This window comes from Mytilus galloprovincialis, chromosome 10, assembly GCF_965363235.1.
Source record: "Mytilus galloprovincialis chromosome 10, xbMytGall1.hap1.1, whole genome shotgun sequence".
Lineage (NCBI taxonomy): Eukaryota > Metazoa > Mollusca > Bivalvia > Mytilida > Mytilidae > Mytilus > Mytilus galloprovincialis.
The window spans coordinates 51,174,427-51,195,419 of record NC_134847.1 but is presented as its reverse complement, the minus strand read 5'-3'; the positions used below and the strand labels follow the sequence as shown (position 1 = coordinate 51,195,419).

At 30.5% G+C, this 20,993-nt stretch overlaps 1 protein-coding gene across 1 annotated transcript; it reads right to left on the bottom strand.

Moving 5' to 3' along the window:
• Positions 1-754: 754 nt before the first annotated feature.
• Positions 755-14,009, bottom strand: LOC143049518 (uncharacterized). Its single transcript, XM_076223125.1, has 10 exons — positions 13,765-14,009; positions 11,346-11,575; positions 10,296-10,316; positions 8,521-8,877; positions 7,830-7,910; positions 7,064-7,156; positions 5,914-6,048; positions 4,800-4,946; positions 3,676-3,748; positions 755-1,821 (listed from the first exon to the last, which is right to left on the bottom strand). Exons 2-10 carry the CDS (start codon positions 11,562-11,564, stop codon positions 755-757), a joined length of 2,193 nt encoding a protein of 730 aa, XP_076079240.1. The 5' UTR covers positions 11,565-11,575; positions 13,765-14,009.
• Between the last annotated feature and the right edge of the window lie 6,984 nt (positions 14,010-20,993).

The following is a 20,993-nucleotide window of genomic DNA, read 5'->3' as shown; positions in this document are numbered from 1 at the left end:
TTGGAATCCAAATAACAATGAGCCACTTAGCACTAACAAACATATCAAAAGGTCCTAAAAAATAACCCTTTTTTATCATAAGATATATATGATATATAACAAAATTAAAAGTTTAACTTGAACTATAAAGTTATAAACTATGTACAGTATATAAATTTTGGAAACCAAAAAATAATGAACCACGAGCACTTCCATATAAAAAAGAATCCAAAATAAATTGTTTTTCCAAAGAATATATTTTTGATATATCAGAACTTAAAATTGAACTTGGACCTTTAACTATGTACAGTATATATTTGGAATTCAAACACTAAATAGCCACTGAGCACTATTATTATATTAGCATAACAAATACCTCTTTTTTCTTTAAAGAAGCAACAAAGGTATTTACATATATCTTAAAATATCATAATTTTAATAATATCTCTTATTCAAACTGATCATTGAAGAATCTTGAGACTAGAAGCTTAAATATTCCTATCACATATTTCTACTATATATAGTTTACATGTATTAATTAAAAATGTTAACTTTGCCACTGAGCACTACTTTTTTTCTTCAGTTTCATCAAATTTATTCTTCTTTTATTCAAACAAACAGCAATAATGCATTCTTAATTTTCAAATCTTTATAAAAATAAAAGCAGATGAGAATTTTGCTTTGAGAAAATTGTTAGGTTAACATAAATGTCAAGAACATGAAGCAATAATTTTTAGAGTCATTCATAGTAACAGACCTTTTTCTACAATACAATTTATATGGAGTCAAACATTGCACTAGAACTATGTGATAAATACATATTGAATTCTTCTATAAGTTCATCGGCAGAAAAATAAAATCGACTTATTTGAAGAGTAGCTGAACAAGTGTTCGCAATAGGTCTTCTGTTGAAGCCTTGAGTGGAATTGAAAGAAACGTAAAGCCTTGGTATACATAAAATGTCACTTGATGTCCAAAACTTAAGAAAATGGAGAAGTTGTTGGTTGGAAAGGCTTCTGATGAATCTTTCAAAATAAGTCTTGACCTTTTCTTCTAAGGAGCATAGGGTTGGGTCATCTGATGTTGTGTAGGATATTAGGTTGATGACTTTCAAATGTGTCGGTTTGTATTGATTCATTAAATTAATAATCACATGTTCAGTAACACCGTTCCATAACAAATGGTAGCAGTCCATACCCACTTTAATCTTTGAAATAGGAACACATGGGATAACAGTCATATTTATTTTCGCCAAGTCAAGAATAGTCTGTTTAACATTAGTTTTTGTTGGTACCTCAAAACCTCCATATGTAGAGATGAGATTTACAATCTCTGCGTGTAGGCCTTCCCAGTTTGTGTTTGATAATAGATGGTTCACAAGGTTACTATCTGTTTCAGTGATAAATGATGAAAATGTTTGCAAGAGGAGTTCATCTGTATATATGCCATTGCCAGCAAAGATGTAAAGAAGCGGTGAAATTCCTTGAGGAAGATAGTTACACAACACATATGCATGACTGATGATTTTACCTATTAACTGAAGGGTCCCATTAAATAAAGTTCTTGCATCAACTCTAGGGAGTTTATGAAGGTTCCCGATGAAGAACTTCATAATGACGGCCATAAAAAAAACGGAAAACATTTCCCTAGTCACACCCTCTAAGTCTAGAGCATTTTCTTCCCCAACAAAAGTACAGTTGATGTGGTGGTGAATAATGTCTGGGTGCTCTCTGTAAGTAGTTAGTACATCTTCAATGATGTCTTCTCTTCTAATAGTGACATTGATGGCAGGAAGAAGGCCTTCTTGAATCCTGTCTCTTCTTGTTTCTAAATCTGTGAGATCTGAAAGTTACAGTCACAATTAAAATGCAATCAATTGGAATAAATCAAAATATTAGACCCAACATAAAACATCATTTAGAAAAATGTTACTTTTACATTGTATAAATGTAAAACAGATCATTGAATCTTTGTGGGAGTACAAAATGTACTGATTTTGTGTTCTTTGCTGAGTGAACCCTCAATCGTGGTCAAAACCTTAATCTTGCATATATTTTGAACCTAAAATAAATAGAAATGGGGCATGTGTCTCAAAGACATGAACATGACATAGCACAGAAAATCCATGGGTCTTCACAACAGGAAAACCAGCCCCTATAGTTGGCTCATTTGCTAGGCCCTTAATAATGCAGAATGTTTCAGTGTATGAAATTCACTTTATAACATACATCATACCTTAATTTCAACATGATTTTGCCATCATACAGACCAAAGTTTTGATATGGCTATGGTATAATTCATGAGATAACTTAACGAAAATAAAGAGGGAATGGTTTATGTGATACAGATGATGATCCCTGCATGCATTACATAGTAAGTTATACCGGGACATAACTAATGAATGATTAAAGTTAAGCTACTAAAATTTGTACTTTATCTGATTTTCGTGGTTATAAATATTGTGTATTAGTCTCATAACATATGATTAAGACTGACTTAAGGATGTTCGCCGGTCATGTTTGGTATTTTTGTCCGATTTTCAGAATCTGTTTTATCCATCAGAATGCATTAAAAAATTTTGCTCATTGACCCCTATTTTTCTTTTTATAAATCTTTTACATATGTAATGATAAGCCATCTGTAAAGGTCTTACAAAATCTTTGTTATTTTTTATTTTTTTTTACAAGCACATTGACATATCATATATATTTTTTTTGCTTTTTTGGTTCCTTTATAAACCCCTATCAATATAAACTCATGTTTTGAAAAGCTTGTTATTGTAAATCTGTGTGGCAAACTTCCTTAAGTCAAAGAACGGAAACTTTTGGATTTAAACACAAATGAACCAAAGGATGAATGTACTGACAAGGATAAAACTTTATGCCACCCTCCGTTAGGGAGGAGCACAAAAATATATAAGATATCAGTTTATGAGATATCTTGAAGTTAAAACAAATAATAAAACAGCTTGCCATATGTATTTGCATTGTTGATGGCAATAATTAAGTTGGGACAAATAACTTTCCTAGCAACTAGGTCACCTTGTCTATAACAGGAATACTTGTAAGTCTCATGATAATCATACCACTACATCTTTGTTTTAAAATGTTCCCTACTGATACAATTTAAAATTTGCCGTCAATGTTTCAATTAGTCATAAAACCATATGCTCCGCAGGGTGCAGCTTTATACGACCGCAGAGGTCAAACCCTGAACAGTTGGGGCAAGTATGGACACAACATTTAAGCTTGATACAGCTCTGAATTTTGATTGTGATTAAATAGACACAACATAGGTTTCTGACAAAGAATGAATGTGGTCTAAGAACTTAAACTTAAAAACTAAAAAAATTTAAATTGGATCAAAACTCCCGAAATCATCCCAACCTTCCTTTTGTGGTCATAAACCATATGTTAAAATTTCATAGATTTCTGTTTACTTATTCTAATGTTATTGTGCGAAAACCAAGAAAAATGTTTATTTGGGTCCTTTTTGGCCCCTAAATCCTAAACGGTTGGGACCAAACCCCCCAAAATCAAACCAAACCTTGCTTTTGTAGTCATAAACCTTGTGTTATAATTTCATAGATTTCTTCTTACTTATACCAAAGTCATAGTGCGAAAACCAAATGTCTTTGGACAATATTTGATGTCGTATAAAAAATTGGGCAAAAACTCCTATTAAATAATTTCTTACCATTTACATTAAGGAGGTTGATAGGTTCTGAATCTTCAGGTTCTTCTTCAGAGCTGCTATCATCAAGGATTTCCTAAAAAATGAAGGTGAAATTCAGAATCTGTCTTCATAGTGTACATAAAAATATTTCCAAAGTGACAAGTCTTTTGATATAGAACCCATACAAATTAAACGAACACAAGTGTGGTCGCATACAAAATGTACAGAAAATAACTGAAATATTGGTTGAATTCTTAATTAACTTAAAAAATTATGCCCATTATGTTTTACCAAATCTTATGAACTGCAGACTGACTTCTTGCTTGAGTCAGCATCTTATACTTCTGCATGGCAATACATCATATTTTGAATATTGGGCATGAAATGATCTTACGATTTGTAATCAAGCTTTTTATAGGTTTTGATATAGTGAATACCTTCATACATGATGAACATGCTTAACAATCATAAAATGTAACATGTGATTATTCTGTTCATCTACAAGACTTTAACTAAATGTTGGCAAGGATACATTGAATTCTAGTGAGGCAAATACTTAACATACTAGTTTTTTTTATGTTTTGATGTTGAATGACAAACGGTCCAAAGAAACTTATATCAGTGCTTTGATCATAAATAAAGCAGACATATCAGTAAATTTAAATGCCATGCAATCATTTAAGTGAATTTGGTTTTTACGGAAGTATAAATTATATGTTCTCAATGTTTGAAAAAAAAATACATATTCCAAATTTAAAATATAAAAAAAATAAAAAAAAATATGGGATTTAAATGATTTCTATGATATTTTGGCTGTTGACACATTATGCATAATATAAAATCTTAAATTGTCATACTCCAGTACACATTTTTGTATATAGTTAATAAATTGGATTATAATATCTGTATTTTAAATTCAGAAATCATCAAATAATTCTCTAACAAAATTTCAAGCACACTCATGCTCAATCGTCAGGAAAATAAAACGTTAAAATCAACCTAACTCTTCTTAATATTTTAGAGAAATTTTAGTCTGTTTCCCAAATATATTTTTCTGGGTTCAAATAAGAAAAAAATTCCAATATAAGAAAACTGTTGCCCCAAGCTACCATAGAATTAATCTAATTTCATTTATGAATATCTACCTCAAGATTCTCTTCAACAATGATTCTGGAGTTCCCTGTTATACCAAGGCTTTCTATAGTTGAATCCTCTCTTACCAGTAGCTGACCACAATACACAAGCTTTGCCAAAACAACATCTGTACATGCCTCTACATACAGGTGAAGAGTCTGAAGAGTTGAGAAAATAAACTTATAAGTAATTCACAGACCCAGCAACAGCATTAAAGCATAAATTCATTATTTCAGATTTAGAAGTAAGGATTTAATACAATTTTTTTTCCATTTTTACGCTAGAACATATTGTGTAATTGTCAATCTTTTATCCTCTCTTTCTGATACGATGTAAAAATATGGTGGCTAATTATTTATGGCTTGAAGCCGTAATTTGCCGATTGTCACCTTATAGAGAACAATCAACAAAGAATCATGGATATAAAGCAGACGTATAACACGTACAATCAGATAAAAATTTATTGCGATCACCCAATTTTTACAAGAAGGGTCATGCTAAGGTTACTTGTCTTATTTTGCATGCCAAAAAATATGTCGGCAAAATGCTTCCTGGAAGCACGTAATTATAAAAAAAAATCTTCTAAATGTGGACAAATTAATTTAAAGCAATTTTTCTTCAGAAAATTTTATGTGTACATCAGTTTCAAAATGAAAACTATCCATTAAGTTATAAAAACATGTGCATATTTGTTTTTTAATTTGAAGTTTCATATGACTCTAAGGTCAATACTTATATCGTAATTTATGTCACTTGGTCTCTTGTAGAGAGTTGTCTCATTGGCAATCATACCACTTTTTTATATTACTTATCATTAGCAACCCAATCATCAATACATTCAGAAACTAGTTTCATTTTAATAAGTACAATATTTTAAAACGTGTTTATGAACATTATTATCAATAACTTTAGAGAAATAAATGTTTACAGTAATTTATAACATTCATTAGAGAAAAAAACTAATATTTAACCAACAACTTCTAGAAATTGGGAATTCATTAAATTTATTTAATCATACAGAACTGACAAAGTAATTGTAATGTAATCAATTATATTGAAGGTAATTGGACCCATCTCTGAATATATGTACTGTATCCCCAGAGTAAACAATAAGTAAATAGTTACCTCAGAAGATGTTTTCTTAGAAACAGTCTTTTCTAAAACTGTCTGATCTGGTAACACAAATACTAGAGAGACGTGATCCTCAGCTAGAGATGTTATGAATAAGATGTGGAGATCTCCAACAGCCTTTATTTGTAGCTGAAAACAAAAGGAATATATTATGCTCCACCCTCGTAATATTACTAAGTGTCATTTCTTTCTTAAGCAAAAACATATGGATTTCACTGCTTATTTATGTAAAGCATGATATGCATGTCTCTTTTCAAAGGATAAAGTTCAATCAAGTCTCAATTTTATATCAGAAATTCATGAATAATAATTACAAGGGTATTATCTATAGGTATAAACTAGTGACCCAAGTTTTATGAAAAGCTTAAAGCTGGGAAATTTCCCCTTTTTATGAATTACATTGTCTTACTCAGAAAAATTAAATCTAAATATATAAAAATTTAAAGATAGAAAAAAACAAGTTTTGGAAAATAAAACACAAAATTTGTACATAAAAACCTGAAAGGAACCTCATATATTCATAAATGTAAACAAATCACCTAAGTTTCAGGCAAATATGCTATTATATGTAAATGGTTTTTGATTTAGTGTACGACATTATGAAGACTGAGTGGCAGACAGACTGAGGTATAGACAGACGGACAGACATCAGTATTCCATAAATAGGCATATAAAAATATATTAGAGTAAATTGTCACCATTTCTTTATTGACAACTTTATTTTACTAGTGTATGTGGTATAGAAATTATGAAAAGTTCAGCCTATATAAAACAGCACAAACAATAATCAAATGAATATTCTGTATAAAATGATATCTCTTCAATTACAGATTCTTTTATCCTGTGACCAAGCATAATACAGGTATCAAATGAGAATATTCTATTTCAAATACTAGTTGACGGCAAGAACATTGAAATGTTTTTAAAGCTGATAGTTTATGAATTTGTGCTGTTTCAAAGAGCTGTAACAATTTCTTGTATGATTCCTGAGTTTGAGCTGTTTATCAAACCAAAAAAAAAATATTTTTTCTTCCCAATTTCTTAGTTTTTCAAAAGTTTTATCACATATATCCATTTTCTTGATTGTTTACCAGTAATATTTCTTTTTCTTTAAAATAAAAATTGTAATGTGATAATTACAAACCTGTTCTATTGCCTCTTTTCTTTGTTCTCTTTGCCTAGTCCTTTCGGTACGCTCCAATGTTCTGCGAGCTCTTGCTGCCTGTCTAGACTCCTCCTGTAATTCAGAAAACATTATTTATAAGCATGTAATATTGTAAAGAAAAGTTTCAATGTAAACGACTCTAAAACAAGATAATAAAAGAATATTCTCTAAAAAACATTCAAACTAGCTACAAACGTTTAACAGAATAAATCTGTATAAGAATGTCACTGTTTTCTTTTCCAAGTGTCCCAAAGTACAAATTGTGAATCTTAATAAACTTTAGTAAGATGTTTTCTTTCTTCAATAAAATGACCTTTATATACTGTTTTTTACAAACTTTATGTTCATGTGTAGCACATATTTGTAAATGAGACGTAATTTTTTTTTTTCTTAATTATTTGATAATTTTGCAAATAGAAAACTACATATTATTCTAAATTTAATATGAAACTTTTAAACTAAAAATAAATAACTAAATTGAATAAAACACAACCTAGTGTGTCTTACAAAATCAATAATAAAACTTTTTGAATTCAACCTGATATATTGAACAGGATACATTAAAATATTTTTTTATACATAGCAAAGGAAATTATACATTTCTTCAGTTAGTACCTAACCCTGTGGCTAATATTTTGTTTTAGAATGAAATGTCAAATTGAAGAAACAACTATATGGAACTCAGATGAATTAAATGTCATATTTCCTTAATTTGAAATCAAATTTTTAATCTTGTATTACAAACCTTTTCCCTGTCTGCTGCTAGGGAACTTGCAAAGTCAATATCTTGTTCATTTACTAGGTGCTGCCTTGGATTGAAGGTCACCTGGAAAGAATGAACAAAAACTTAAGACTGATATAAAGACATTTTGTGAAAAAACAATTTTCAGAACTTATATAACCATAATAACTATAAGGGTAGAAATGCCCTTTAACAGTAATTTTCAGTTTAAGTTTTATTCAAATTGGTTTAAAGATGCTGTGATTCGTCCAAATAACCTTATCGTGAATCGTAAGAGGTCTAAAATAATTTTCGTTAAAAAAATTTATGGAAGAAATTAGAAGTTATAGGTAAAAAATAGTCATTTGTTAAGAATTTTCACCGTTGTTTGCCATAAAGGTATCCCTTTTGCAACCCTCATGACTATATTCAACAAAAATATTTGGTTGCTCCTTAAATAAGCTTGTTTAGAGATCAGGTGTCAACCTATAAACTATTTTGTCTGGAAAATTGGTTCTAAACAAGACCTGTAGTAATATGTTACAAAAATCTTTATATTTTTTCAATGGAATTGATATTTAAGAAAATGTATTCCTATATTTAACTAAAAATCATATCAATGCCTTTTAAATCAGAATTAACTAGAACTCTTGTAGTCATTATGGAAACGTTTTGTACAAGCCAATCAATTTAAAAAATAATAATAATAAATTACCACTGGAGTTCCCGATGAGATCCAGGTCTGATGATTAGGTGTAGCTTGAGTAAGTTCATGTTCTGTAGTAGTAGGAGAAGGTGCTAGTACTGGTGTGGCTGTAGTAGATACGGGTACTGGCCTGGCTGGAGTAGATACTGGTACTGGCCTGGCTGGAGTAGATACAGGTACTGGCCTGGCTGGAGTAGATACTGGTACTGGCCTGGCTGGAGTAGATACTGGTACTGGCCTGGCTGGAGTAGATATGGGTACAGGTCTGGCTGGAGTAGATACTGATACTGGCCTGGAAGTTGAAGGCTGGGTCGATGTTGCAAGTGCTGCAGTTGAAGTAGGAACTGTTAAGCTGTTTGTAGGATTCTAAAATAAAATTTCATTATTTTTTAAATTTTACCAAAAATAAGGAATATTTATATATTAATGAATGGCTTAAAAATGCCATTTAAATTTTCATTGTATCTGTCATATTATGTTTCAAAAGCAAATAAATGCATTTGACCCATATGTTCCATTTAAGTCATTGTGTCTAAAAAAATTATTTCTTGACGTATATAGAAATAAAATACAAAATTAGGTCCAGTAAGGGTAAGGTTCATCTGATGAAAGATTTGACATTTTTTTATCACTTATGTGTCTATTTCAGTTGATTCATTTAGTCTAGGTGAAAGATTTTACTGATTTACTCATTCAAAATGCTCCTATTCAAGCTTAAATATGAAAAATCTGTCAATCATGCCAAAAAATGTCACTTTACAGATGTTTTTTTGACAAAAATGAAAATGGCTGCAGCCGTCTTCATCCTCAACCTTCATATATGGTTGTATAATCATCAAATACAACTTTTATTTCAATATAAAGATTGAACGCAAATGCAGCCACTTTTATTTGAGACGGAATCAGTTTCTAAAATTTAACTAAAATGCTAAAATTGTGAAGATTTCAGTTAATTAGCATGTCTTAATGATACTAGTACCTGATATATGTGCATTCTATTGTTAAAAACAGCCCAATTTAAGTAACAGAAGCATATTTCTTTCCAATAATTAAATTAAACTTTACGTTTTAACAATTTTGTAAAACTGCTAAATTTTGGGGCCAAAAATGGGTCTTACTGCACCTACTCCTTTATACTAGATTCATTTGACAAGATTTTAAAATTAAAAAAACATAAACAACTTGTGTAAAATTGTCCTTAAATGGCAATAACCCCTTAAGGGATCAATTGACATTTAGGTCATATAACTTTTTTTTTTGTAGATCTTACTTTGCTGAACATTTCTGCTGTTTATATAGTTTATCTTTACCTTATATAATATTCAAGATAATACCAAAACTGCAACAAAATTTGCAAAATTAACCAGTTTAGTGGCAGCAACCCAACATTGGGTATTTTGGTGGTTTTTTTTTAAATTTCAGAGTTGATAGAAATTAACCTATTGATAATTTTATCCTACGTCAGACTTGCGCTAAAAGCTTTAATTTTTTATATGTAACCAAAAACTGCTTTTTACCCCTTATGTTCTATTTTGAGCAATGGCTGCCATGTTTGTCAATGGATAAAAAGTTTGGAAACAATTTATAACCTTGATATCTTAAGGAACATTTATTTAAAGTTTGATGGTATTTGGTCCAGTAGTTTCAGAGGTGAAGATTTTTTAAATAGTTTACGACAACAACAGACACCAAGTGATGGCAAGTGATTACTGAAAGACAGACCAACAGACATTATAAAATAGTGATGAGGGGTTGTAATAAGTATAATATAAATAGTAACTTACCACTAAATTTCCTGTAGCATCCTGAAAAAGAAAGAAAAAATTAAGATTGTGTGATTTTGTGTGAAATTGAAACATTATATACACTACCATAACTAGTAATATTTAAGTGGTAATATATTTCTCACTATTAGTTTGATTCTATTCTAATTATTTTCCTACTATGACAAATTAATAACAACTTTTTACCATAATTATATAAATCCTGCTAAAAGTTGTTCAAAAGTCAAACATTGCAGTAATTCAGTTGCAGCTGGAGTGTTTCTTATAATCAGGACTCAAAAGATCAACTTTGAAAGGAGTAAAATGGCCCCTCTTTTTTTTTAACCTAACTTGGATGTAGAAATCAACGTTTTAGAATAAAACTATGACAGAAATTGTTCTATACAACTTTGTCATGTCTTTAAGTCAACTTAAAACATTTCTTATCTTGTAGCAAATATGACCCTTATAATTCAGGCCAAATATGACCCTTATCGACTTTACTCCTTCACTGGCCAATAATTTTGATGAGATTGGCTAATAAGCATAAATAAGTAAATAAGTGTATAAATTTTCTAGCCAAATATTAAGTCATTTCATTCAGAAAAAATAAAAAGTTATTGCATTTTGCATTTTTCAAAAGATTGTGATGGAAATCTTTGGAAGGAGGATGAAAAGATGGTAAAACCGACATACAAGCAGATGCATGATTAGCCCCACCCCTACAGTGAGGGCATAACATGTGCCATAATTTATAACCAGAAACTATTACTTTTTTCAATTAAATGCTAATACTAACAATGACCACTGCCCTTTCCTCGGTCTTGATATCTATATCACTAACGGAAATCTTAATACTAAAATTTATGATAAACGAGATGATTTTTCATTTCCTTTCATTAATTATCCATTTTTAGATGGTGGCTTTCCCTTGATTTTATTTTATTATGACTTGTCATCCTGCCTTTTCTTTTACTCAAGACTTATGTCATGTTTCCCCCCATAAAACTCAAATAGTAAGCTCCCTCAGTAAAAAGTTATAAAAAAATGAATCTAAAATAAAGTACATACTTGGATTTTTATTATGACAACTCCTTGGTACTTCAGGTCCTTGAAGTGTTGAGGATGAAATGGTGCCTCAGTCAACTTTCTTCTTTGATTCTGGGTGTAAAGGTTGAATGTCTTGTTCATAAGCTTTGGGAAAAGGCTTTGCAACATTTCTTTTAATTCATCTTCACTTAGGTGGAGTGCCACAGGATGGTTTTTACCCTTGAAATTGCTGTAATACATCACTGGAAATCCTATGAAAAAAAAACACACTATTTAACAATAATTTAACCCTAGACCTGAACTAATATAATACCAATTTAAAGAACAATTGCTTACAAATTAAATCAAGGTTTACCATGAACCATTCACATTAAATCACTGTATATATTAATTTCCACGAAAATCAAAAAATTTAACCTTTAACCTCAGTATTTAAACCTTGAGCATCTCCATTTAAAAATCCATTAGGAAGGTGTCCTTAAAAACCCACAGAAGATTTAAAAATTGATTTTTTGTTTAAATAAGAATTTGTTAACTATACCCCTAATGCAATAAAAATTTCAAATTTTCATAATAGAATTTGAATCAGAAAAAAAAAGATGTTCCTTCATGCTACACATACATGATTTAAACATTGCCCTTATACAAACTCACAAGTACAAAAAATCTAAAAAACCTATATAAAAAAAACCTTTGCATTATAAATTAATTTCATTTAAAGGGGCACGTACTAGCTGTCAAATTCATGTTCACCGATTATTATCAAATTCTCAAATTGGATCTATAATAATGTTAAACATTTATTCAAAACAGTTAACAGGACATAGCCATGAAAATATGTAGCTTTGTTTCGTGTATTTTATTCTAGATGCCATCAAATAATTACTCAGTTGACCTCTAAAGTCATCTGATGACCATATAAGCGATGTTAACATAAATATAGATATAAATAGATTTCTCTAATTCTTCGTCAATTTATCCCTTTCTGAACCCATTGTATAAAAAAAATTAATCAACGTGTAGTTCGTTTGATATCAGTTCTTCATTGGTTAAAATCCGATTATGACGTCGAATTTTCTTGATTGTTTCTGAATTTCTTATTGTGATGGCGCGAAAAAAGGCAACCATGCCTGATGACGTCACATAGAAAGAACACATCTTTTTGCAGATCAGTCGTAAAGAAGGTAAAAGTTTGCCTGTTTAGTTTAGTCATTAACAGTTTATCATTGTTATTCTCACTTTTAGGGTACCAGCTCAAGCAAGAAAAATCTTATTTTTTTAGATGTCTAAAGATAATCCATAATAATATAAGGTTAATATATTATACAAGACTTTTTGTACCAGCAAAATATCATATCTCTCATGAAGTCATTTTTTATATGTTAACAATTCATCGATAATTACATGAATTATTCAAGGGACATTCTGAACAATATTGATAAAAAATTAAAGAGGCAATGTGTCCCTAAGGACACACGATGATGCCTGATCTATAGTAAATACCTTAAGTGATGCTACAAAAATTAAACCTGACTTTTGTGGTAATGAGCATTATATACACATTTCATAACGTTTAATTACAGACTTAATAAAGTAAGACAATGGAAACAAACAATAAAAAGGGGCATAACCCTAGAATGGTGAAATGACAACCAAAATTCATACTTGACGGGTGTTTTGTGGTGATGGACATTATCTTATTGATAGATTCTTTTATATATTTTGGAGTTTGGTACTATGTCTGTTATCATTGAACTGGTGTACATTTTAGGGCCAGCTGAAGCACATCTCCAGTGTGTGGTTTTCTCCCATTGTGACCTTTGGCTGTTTTCTTCTCTTTAGTTGGGTTTTGTCTCTTTGACACATTCCCCATTTTCATTCTAAATTTTATTGTGTAAAAGTTTCATAACATTTAGTAGATTTAGTAGAAGCAAAATAAGTACATGTAAGAAAACAGGAACGGAAAACTCAGCACTTTTTCCTTTTGGTAAAGGGGCATAACTCTTTAACCGTAAAAGTGACACCAACAAAATTCAAACTTAATCCATGTTGTGTGGTAAAGACATTGTGTATAAATTTCATATCATTTGGTTAAGACAAACTTAATTAATTAGCTGAGAATGGAAATGAAAAAAATCAATTTGTCAATATGTAAAGGGCATAACTATAAAATGGTATAAGTGACCCCATCAAAAATCAAACCCAACCTGTGTTCTGTGGTAATAAGCATTGTGTATAAGTTTCATAACATTTGGTTGAAAGAACTTAACCAGGTTTGGACAAACAGATGTATGTAAAGACTGACAAGGGTGAAACTTAAACGATAATGCCCCCTCCACTACGACAGGGGCATAAAAAAATGTAGCTCAGACAATATCAATTACTCTGGTATTATGATGTATAGATTTTTTTTTAAATATTTAGTTGATGCTTTACATACCATATCCTAAATTTTGATGCCTCTCAATAAGTGGGTCTGGTTTTGTGAACTTGGGAAGGTCACTGCCATCTGGAAGCAGATAAAATCTTAACCGGACTACTTTTGCTTTTGGACCTGGTTTCTGTTTTGCTGTCCTTGACCTCTTTGCTGGTCTTGAGTAATTTCTGAGTAAACCAATATCTGCAATTGCTGATTCAAGGCGTTCCTCATAGGTCTGGTTGGGTTGGAAATCATCATCAGAGTTGTGATCTGTAATTGTAAAAAACAAATGACAAGGGTTGTAGGAACAATTAATTGAAAGATTAAAGGTCTTTCAACAATATCACATGGTATTCATAATAATAGGAAGTGCAAGAGTTTTGTGAGAAAACATTAACTCTTTGCATATTAGCACTGGATCATACAAAATTCAGAAAGTTCTAGTCATTGACATTAATTTGTGTTCAAGCCAAAGAAAGTTAAATATTTGAGTTCAAGGTCCCCCCTTTAAAAGTGAAAAAATAATCGTTGATTATATAGGAAATCACTGAAGCAGGATTGGAAAGGGCCCCCTCTTAGAGCTGTCAGACTAGGTGCTTCAAATAGAGAACTACTTGGCATGAGTTAGAGTATATGTTTTATCCTGTTCTGTTTTATAGACAAATTTTACACAACATTTCATACCATATTTTAAGAAAGTAAATTTCCACCCTTAGCCTTCTTGTGTCTAGTGTACAAGCTTTAGTAACCATGTTATGTCAAGTTTCAAATATATTCTATAGAAACATATAAAAAAGAATTGTTTTACTGCTATGAAATATAGGGTTAATTTCTGTTCAGCCTTTTTTTTAACTCATTAATATATATGCACCTGGAGGTGACATATTAATATGTTTAAGAGGCATAATGCCTTTTCATTGAACTAAAACTGTATTTGGTTTATATATATTAGTTCAAATCCTAGCAACAGAAGTAAAAAAAAACAGATGCTCCGCAGGGCGCAGCTTTATACGACCGCAGAGGACAAACCCTGAACAGTTGGGACAAATATGGACACAACATTTAAGCTTGATACAGCTCTGAATTTGGATTGTGATTAAATAGTTGACACGACATAGGTTTCTGACACAGAATGAATGTGGTCTAAGAACTTAAACTTAATTAAAAACTTAAAATTTTTAAATCAGACATAATAAAAGACATTTACTATTATGGTCCAATATCCTAAATCTAAATACATGGTTCGATTCAGCATATCATAGAACCCAAATTTTTAATGAAATCAAATTATGTTCAATTTTAGACCCTTTAGACCTCAATGTAGACCAGTTTGGTAACCAGGCCCAAATATTGAAGACATGGTTAGATTCAGCATATTGAAGAACCCCATATATTCATGTTGAATACAAAGAAAGTTTAGTTTTGACCCTTTGGGCCTTAATGTAGACCAATTGGAAAACGGGACAATAATGTGCAATTGAATATTTCTTGCTATTTCGCAAAACTATGCAATTGAAAATTTCTTGATATTGCGAAATATTGTGAAATTGAAGATTTCTTGCTATTGCACAATTCTGTGCAATTGAAAATTTCTTGCTATTGCACAATACTGTGCAATTGAAAATTTTTTGCTAATGCACAATACTTAATATAATAATTTTGGACCCTGATTTGGACCAACTTGAAAACTTAGACCATAATCAAAAATCTAAGTACATGTTTAGATTCAGCATATCAAAGAACCCTAAGAATTCAATTTTTGTTGAAAACCAGCTAGTTTAATTTTGGAACCTTTGGACCTTAATGTAGACTAATTTGAAAACAGGACCAAAAATTAAGAATGTGAATACACAGTGAGATTTGGCATATCAAAGAACCCCAATAATTATTTTTTTGATGAAATCAAACAAGTTTAATTCTGACCCCTAATTCGTTGGGACCAAAACTCCCAAAATCATTCCAAACCTTCCTTTTGTGGGCATAAGCCTTGTGTTAAAATTTCATAGATTTCTATTACCTTATACTAAAGTAATTGTGCGAAAACCAAGAAAAATGCTTATTTGGGTCCTTTTTGGTCCCTAATTCCTAAACTGTTGGGACCAAAACACCCAAAATCAATCCCAACCTTTCTTTTATGGTAATAAACCTTGTGTTTAAATTTCATATATTTCTATTTACTTTTACTAGAGTGCAAAAACCGAAGTCTTCAGACAATGACGACGAAGTGATACCAATATACAACAAAAAAAATTCAATTTTTGCGGTCGTATAAAAATTGTGAAAGCAAAGGAGTAAGTTGGTAAGGGCCATATTTGGCCCCAATTATAAAGTTCATAATTCTAAAACGTTGAATTTTACATCCAAAAAGGTCAAGATAAGGGATTTTGGTGAAATTTGACAAAATCTGCTAGATTCCAACCAAATAAAGGACCAAGAAACATACAGCGCAGGCGTCGACAAGCTTAAGATTCAAATAAGACATGTGAAATGTCTTCACAAACATTATTTTAAAAGATCTTTGTTGTTGACGTATGCGCTCTATGTTTCCTGTCCAACAATCTATGGAAATTTACCCATTTTCATTGATTTTTTCGTGAAAATCAATATGAGTACATCTTGTGACGTCATAATGAAATAAATAAATTTGGTGAATTTACTGTCTTCTGATTGGTTAAAATAATTAGCTTTATTTTCAATGTTATCAATTTTTATGGCGACACGCCCACTCTAACATTGTGTATTCATACGCAAAAATCTGTGTACGTTGTTATTCGTATTAATATATATCTTTGAGCCTTATTTTTGATAGAAATTTATTTATAATGAATGGCAATAATTTATTTTGAATTTATTGAAATATATTATAAATAAATTCATTATAAATAAATTCAAAATAAATAACAGCCATTCATTAAACGCAGAATTGTAAAATTTTCAACAAAATGGTTTTTATCCTAGCTAGTCAATGTGTTAGCTATAATTTATCGTGATATTGGTCGATAAATCCGAATTTGAAATTTATGCTATAAAAGGGGGCCATCTTATCGAACATACTCCTTTATAGGATAACATTGTTGGGCTTATGTTTAGAGGAGTTATATATATAAATCTATATCAGTCTGTAATTGCCAACTGTTTGAGGGTTTGTCTTACTGAAAAAGAACTCTTTATGTTCCACTCAAAAGAATAAATTTTCTGTCTGACATACATTTGGTCGGTCAGACACAGTTTGGGAAACACATGTTACAGTAAATAGGTGAAATTAGGTTTTATTAAACAATTCAGTATTTACTTATTTTTTGGTCATTTTTACAGCTATTTACTAACTTGATATTTTGTTTCAAATTTGAGACATAATTGAAGACACCAAAAAAGAAAGTAAGATTGTAGGGATTACTTTAAGATAACTGAGGACTGTATAAATTTTTGTTCGATAGATTTCGTTTTGTGAATTGAAAGTGGAACATGGTTGTTTTATTATTTTTGGAACTCGCTAAAAATCATTGAAATTGTAAGACAATGATATAATCAACATAATTAACAGGCTATTATTTGAACTTTGAATTATTTTGAATTATGGAATTTGCATAATTTCTTGTGTTTAAATTTTTTTAATAAATTCCATGTTTATTTGGTATTATGATCTTTTGAGCAGTTAATAACACTTTCCATACAATGTATTTTGGTTAGATAGTGTTGTGCGCGGCACAGTACATTCTATTGAAAATATACTATTTTCTTTGTAATAGAAAGTGTTGTGCGCAGCACAGAACATTTCAGTACAGAATAAACGTTGAATTTATAAAAAAATTCAAAAACAAGAAATCAAGCAAATTCCATAATTAAAAATAATTCCAAGTTCAAATAATAGCCTGTTATATGAGAAATACATTTGTGAGAAGTTAATAGACAACTTTGCCATTTTTTTTTGTTGGTAGACAATTTATTATGCCAAATTCGGTTAAAAGATCTTGATAATTCATAATGAAAAATTAAAATATGTATTATGCATACTTTGCCGATCAATCACACCAACTGTATATATGAAATGATAAAATTCCTCTGAAAAATTAGGTTTAACTAATTAAAGAGGTCATATAGCTGTTACCCCCACCTTTTTTGTAGCAAAACTGAATACCAATTCATAATTAAAATACATGAATACGTTTATCGATGTTGAGTGGCTATTGACATTCAATTTGTTAGTGTCACATGAGAAGCCCTAATACAGCCCTGAATTTGGTTTGTGATTAAATATCTGACGCAGAATCGGTCTCTGACACAGAATAAATGTGGTCTTAGAACTTTTTTTATTTTTACCTCTTATGGTCCAATAAAAAAAAATGGTTACATTCAGTATATCAAAGAATCCTAAGAATTCAATTTTTGATGAAATCAAATAACCTTTAATCTTTTACCATTCAGACCTCAGTGTGAACTAATTTAATAATGGAGTCCAAAAATCAAAATACATGGTTAGCTTCAGTATATCAAAGAACCCCAAGAATTCTATTTTTTTTCGACAAAAAATGTGGACCAATTGATAAAGGGGGTCCAAAAATCAAAATACATGGTTTGATTCAATATATATTGGAGAACCCCTCATAGTCAATTTTTGTTGAAATCAAACGAACTTTTATTTTGGACCAACTATTCCCAGGTGACCCTGTTAAGGGTTTCATCATCCTCTGTGGATGGAATCTCCTATATATTCAACATGGCCCCATCTTTTTGTTTTTAATATTATCATGACCTTCTTAAGACAATAGTTACATATTATCATGATGTACAACCATATAAGTTCACGAGGATGCAAAAGATTTCACCATCACTTTTGAGAGTTATATCCACTTGAAGCAATTTTTTTTATTTGGATTTTTCTTAAAAAGTAATAGAGATGGAATCGATTTGAAATCAGCAACATTTACAAGAACTGATGGCAATATTTATAAATACATACACTTAGTTTGTTATCAATCCTTATAATGAGTTATTTTCCTTAAAACAGAAACATTTGGATTTCTAGAACTGGAAGTTGTAGAGACTAGGCACCTCCACCAAAATCTTACATTCATGCGATCTTCAATAAGCACTCAAAGTCAAAGGTCTTTAGCAAAAAAAAATGACGCTGCTATTTCAAGCTTGTTTATTAAAAAATGATAAAAATACACACAGTCTGTCAAAGATCCATTCCTCCCTAAGAACCTCAACATTTAACACATTAAGCCCAAAACTCTCCGTTCAAAAGTTACAACAAGATCATTCTAAAAAGTATATTTTTTAGTATTTCTTTGAAAAGGTAACAGATATGAACCTACTATCAATTGCAAAATTAATCAGTATACTAATACCTGCAATTTGAGGTCAACGTCAACTCAGGATCAAATTTACCCTAATCTTCAAAGTGTACTATAACCTTGACCTTGTGACATGTGAAAGCTCAAGTAGTCATGATTTAAACCGTGGTTGTCCAATGTCTCTATAACTTCCAGTTCTCAAGTTTGATATTGCATCATGTATTTTAATCATTGTGACCTTGATGAACCTTAAAATTATTTCCCCTAAAATGTTGTCCTTTCACAGTAGATCATCATGATCATTTTTCTATTAACAGATTTGAGAAATCTATTGTTGTTTTTAATGAGATAGTGCAGTTTGAAATTTTGCGAGTGGAGGCATGTTTTTCTAAATCATCAACAGTTTACCACCTAAACTTTTTAGAAATTGAAAAGTTTTACATGGATATAAGTTTGACCAAATGCCAAATCATTCTATGAAAAATACCCCGAAAAATCAATTTGAAATTTTTATGTTTTGCATCGACTTTGTAAGTTTCATAAGTTCTATGTATATAATTGATATTGCATCATTTTTGGTACTTTGATATATCAAATTAATGTCGTAATGAGCTTATATTCATAAATGAAAATTTTAAACTCCTTTTTTTCCAGTGGAAATGGTTAGGATATTAAGTGCAAAATATTCAAACTTGTATTTTGTCATTGTGTATACAATTCAAATATGAAATTCCTCTCCTAAAAAATGAGCAAGATGGGATCATCAAATGCAAAACATTAAACCTTTCAGATCTTGTTTTTGCATAGCAAATGAAAGATCATAAAGTCTTAATGTCAAATATCGTAATAACATTTGGAAATTGGTTGGAGTCATTAAGTGTAAACAATTCTGATCAAAGCGACCCAGTCCAGAAACTTCAAATGAGAGTTATTTCCCCTTCTGCATTAAAATTATTGGTAAACCATAACAGATATCTATCTAGGGTCTTTTGGTATTAGATCATTGTTCAAAAAATATATATGCTCAAGTTGAAGGGTAAAGGTCATTTTTAAATTTGAATTTAGGATTATTTTAAATTCTGTCCAAACAGTAACTATAGTACAGACCTCAATTTAACTAATTGAAAGATTATATCTTCATCGAATGAATATCAAGCACAATCCCTCTTGTTAAAGGCTTAGTATTATACCATCATAAAAATATCCTAAAACACCATATTTTATTAGATAAGGCATGCATGTAAGGACAGCATATTTACACATAATTGTTATTTGCTAAAATTTAAGAATATGCTAATTAGAGTTTCCTCTCCTCTTTTTAAGAATACATGTATGGTGATAAAACTCACTAACCAAATTTAATTAAGTTAGGGTGATTTGATTTGAGATCCCTGACGTTCCAGATTTCGACCTTGGATTTTACCTCGTATATAAATATACATAATACAGCCTTGGGATTTTTTGCATTAGATTGCAAGCCATTTAAGGGGGATCGCGGGTATAAATCTTGGTTGGTTGACCGTTACCAGACACATTTTTAAAACTTACTAGATACCCTAATGATGATTTTGTTTGGTTTAATTTGGGCCGGTAGTTTCAGAGGAGAAGATTTTAGTAAAAGTTTACAGACGACGGCAGAAGGACACCAAGTGATGAGAAAAGCTCACTTGGTCTTTTGGGCCAGGTGAGCTAAAAAGGGAACCATTAAAGGTAATTATCTATAAATAAAGTATAGTTTTGATGTAAAATGAATAATTTCAACCTACTTCATGTACTTTGAATAAACTATTACAGTATTACAATCTGGAAATCTGTACAATAAAACAGGTTAGACTAACCTCATACATGTCATAGCTGAGACACTTGTATAATTGTCAAATTTTTAAACAAGTATTTTTTTCTAAAGGTTAAGATTGATAAAGAATTTAATATTGGTATATCTTTAAGTTTCAA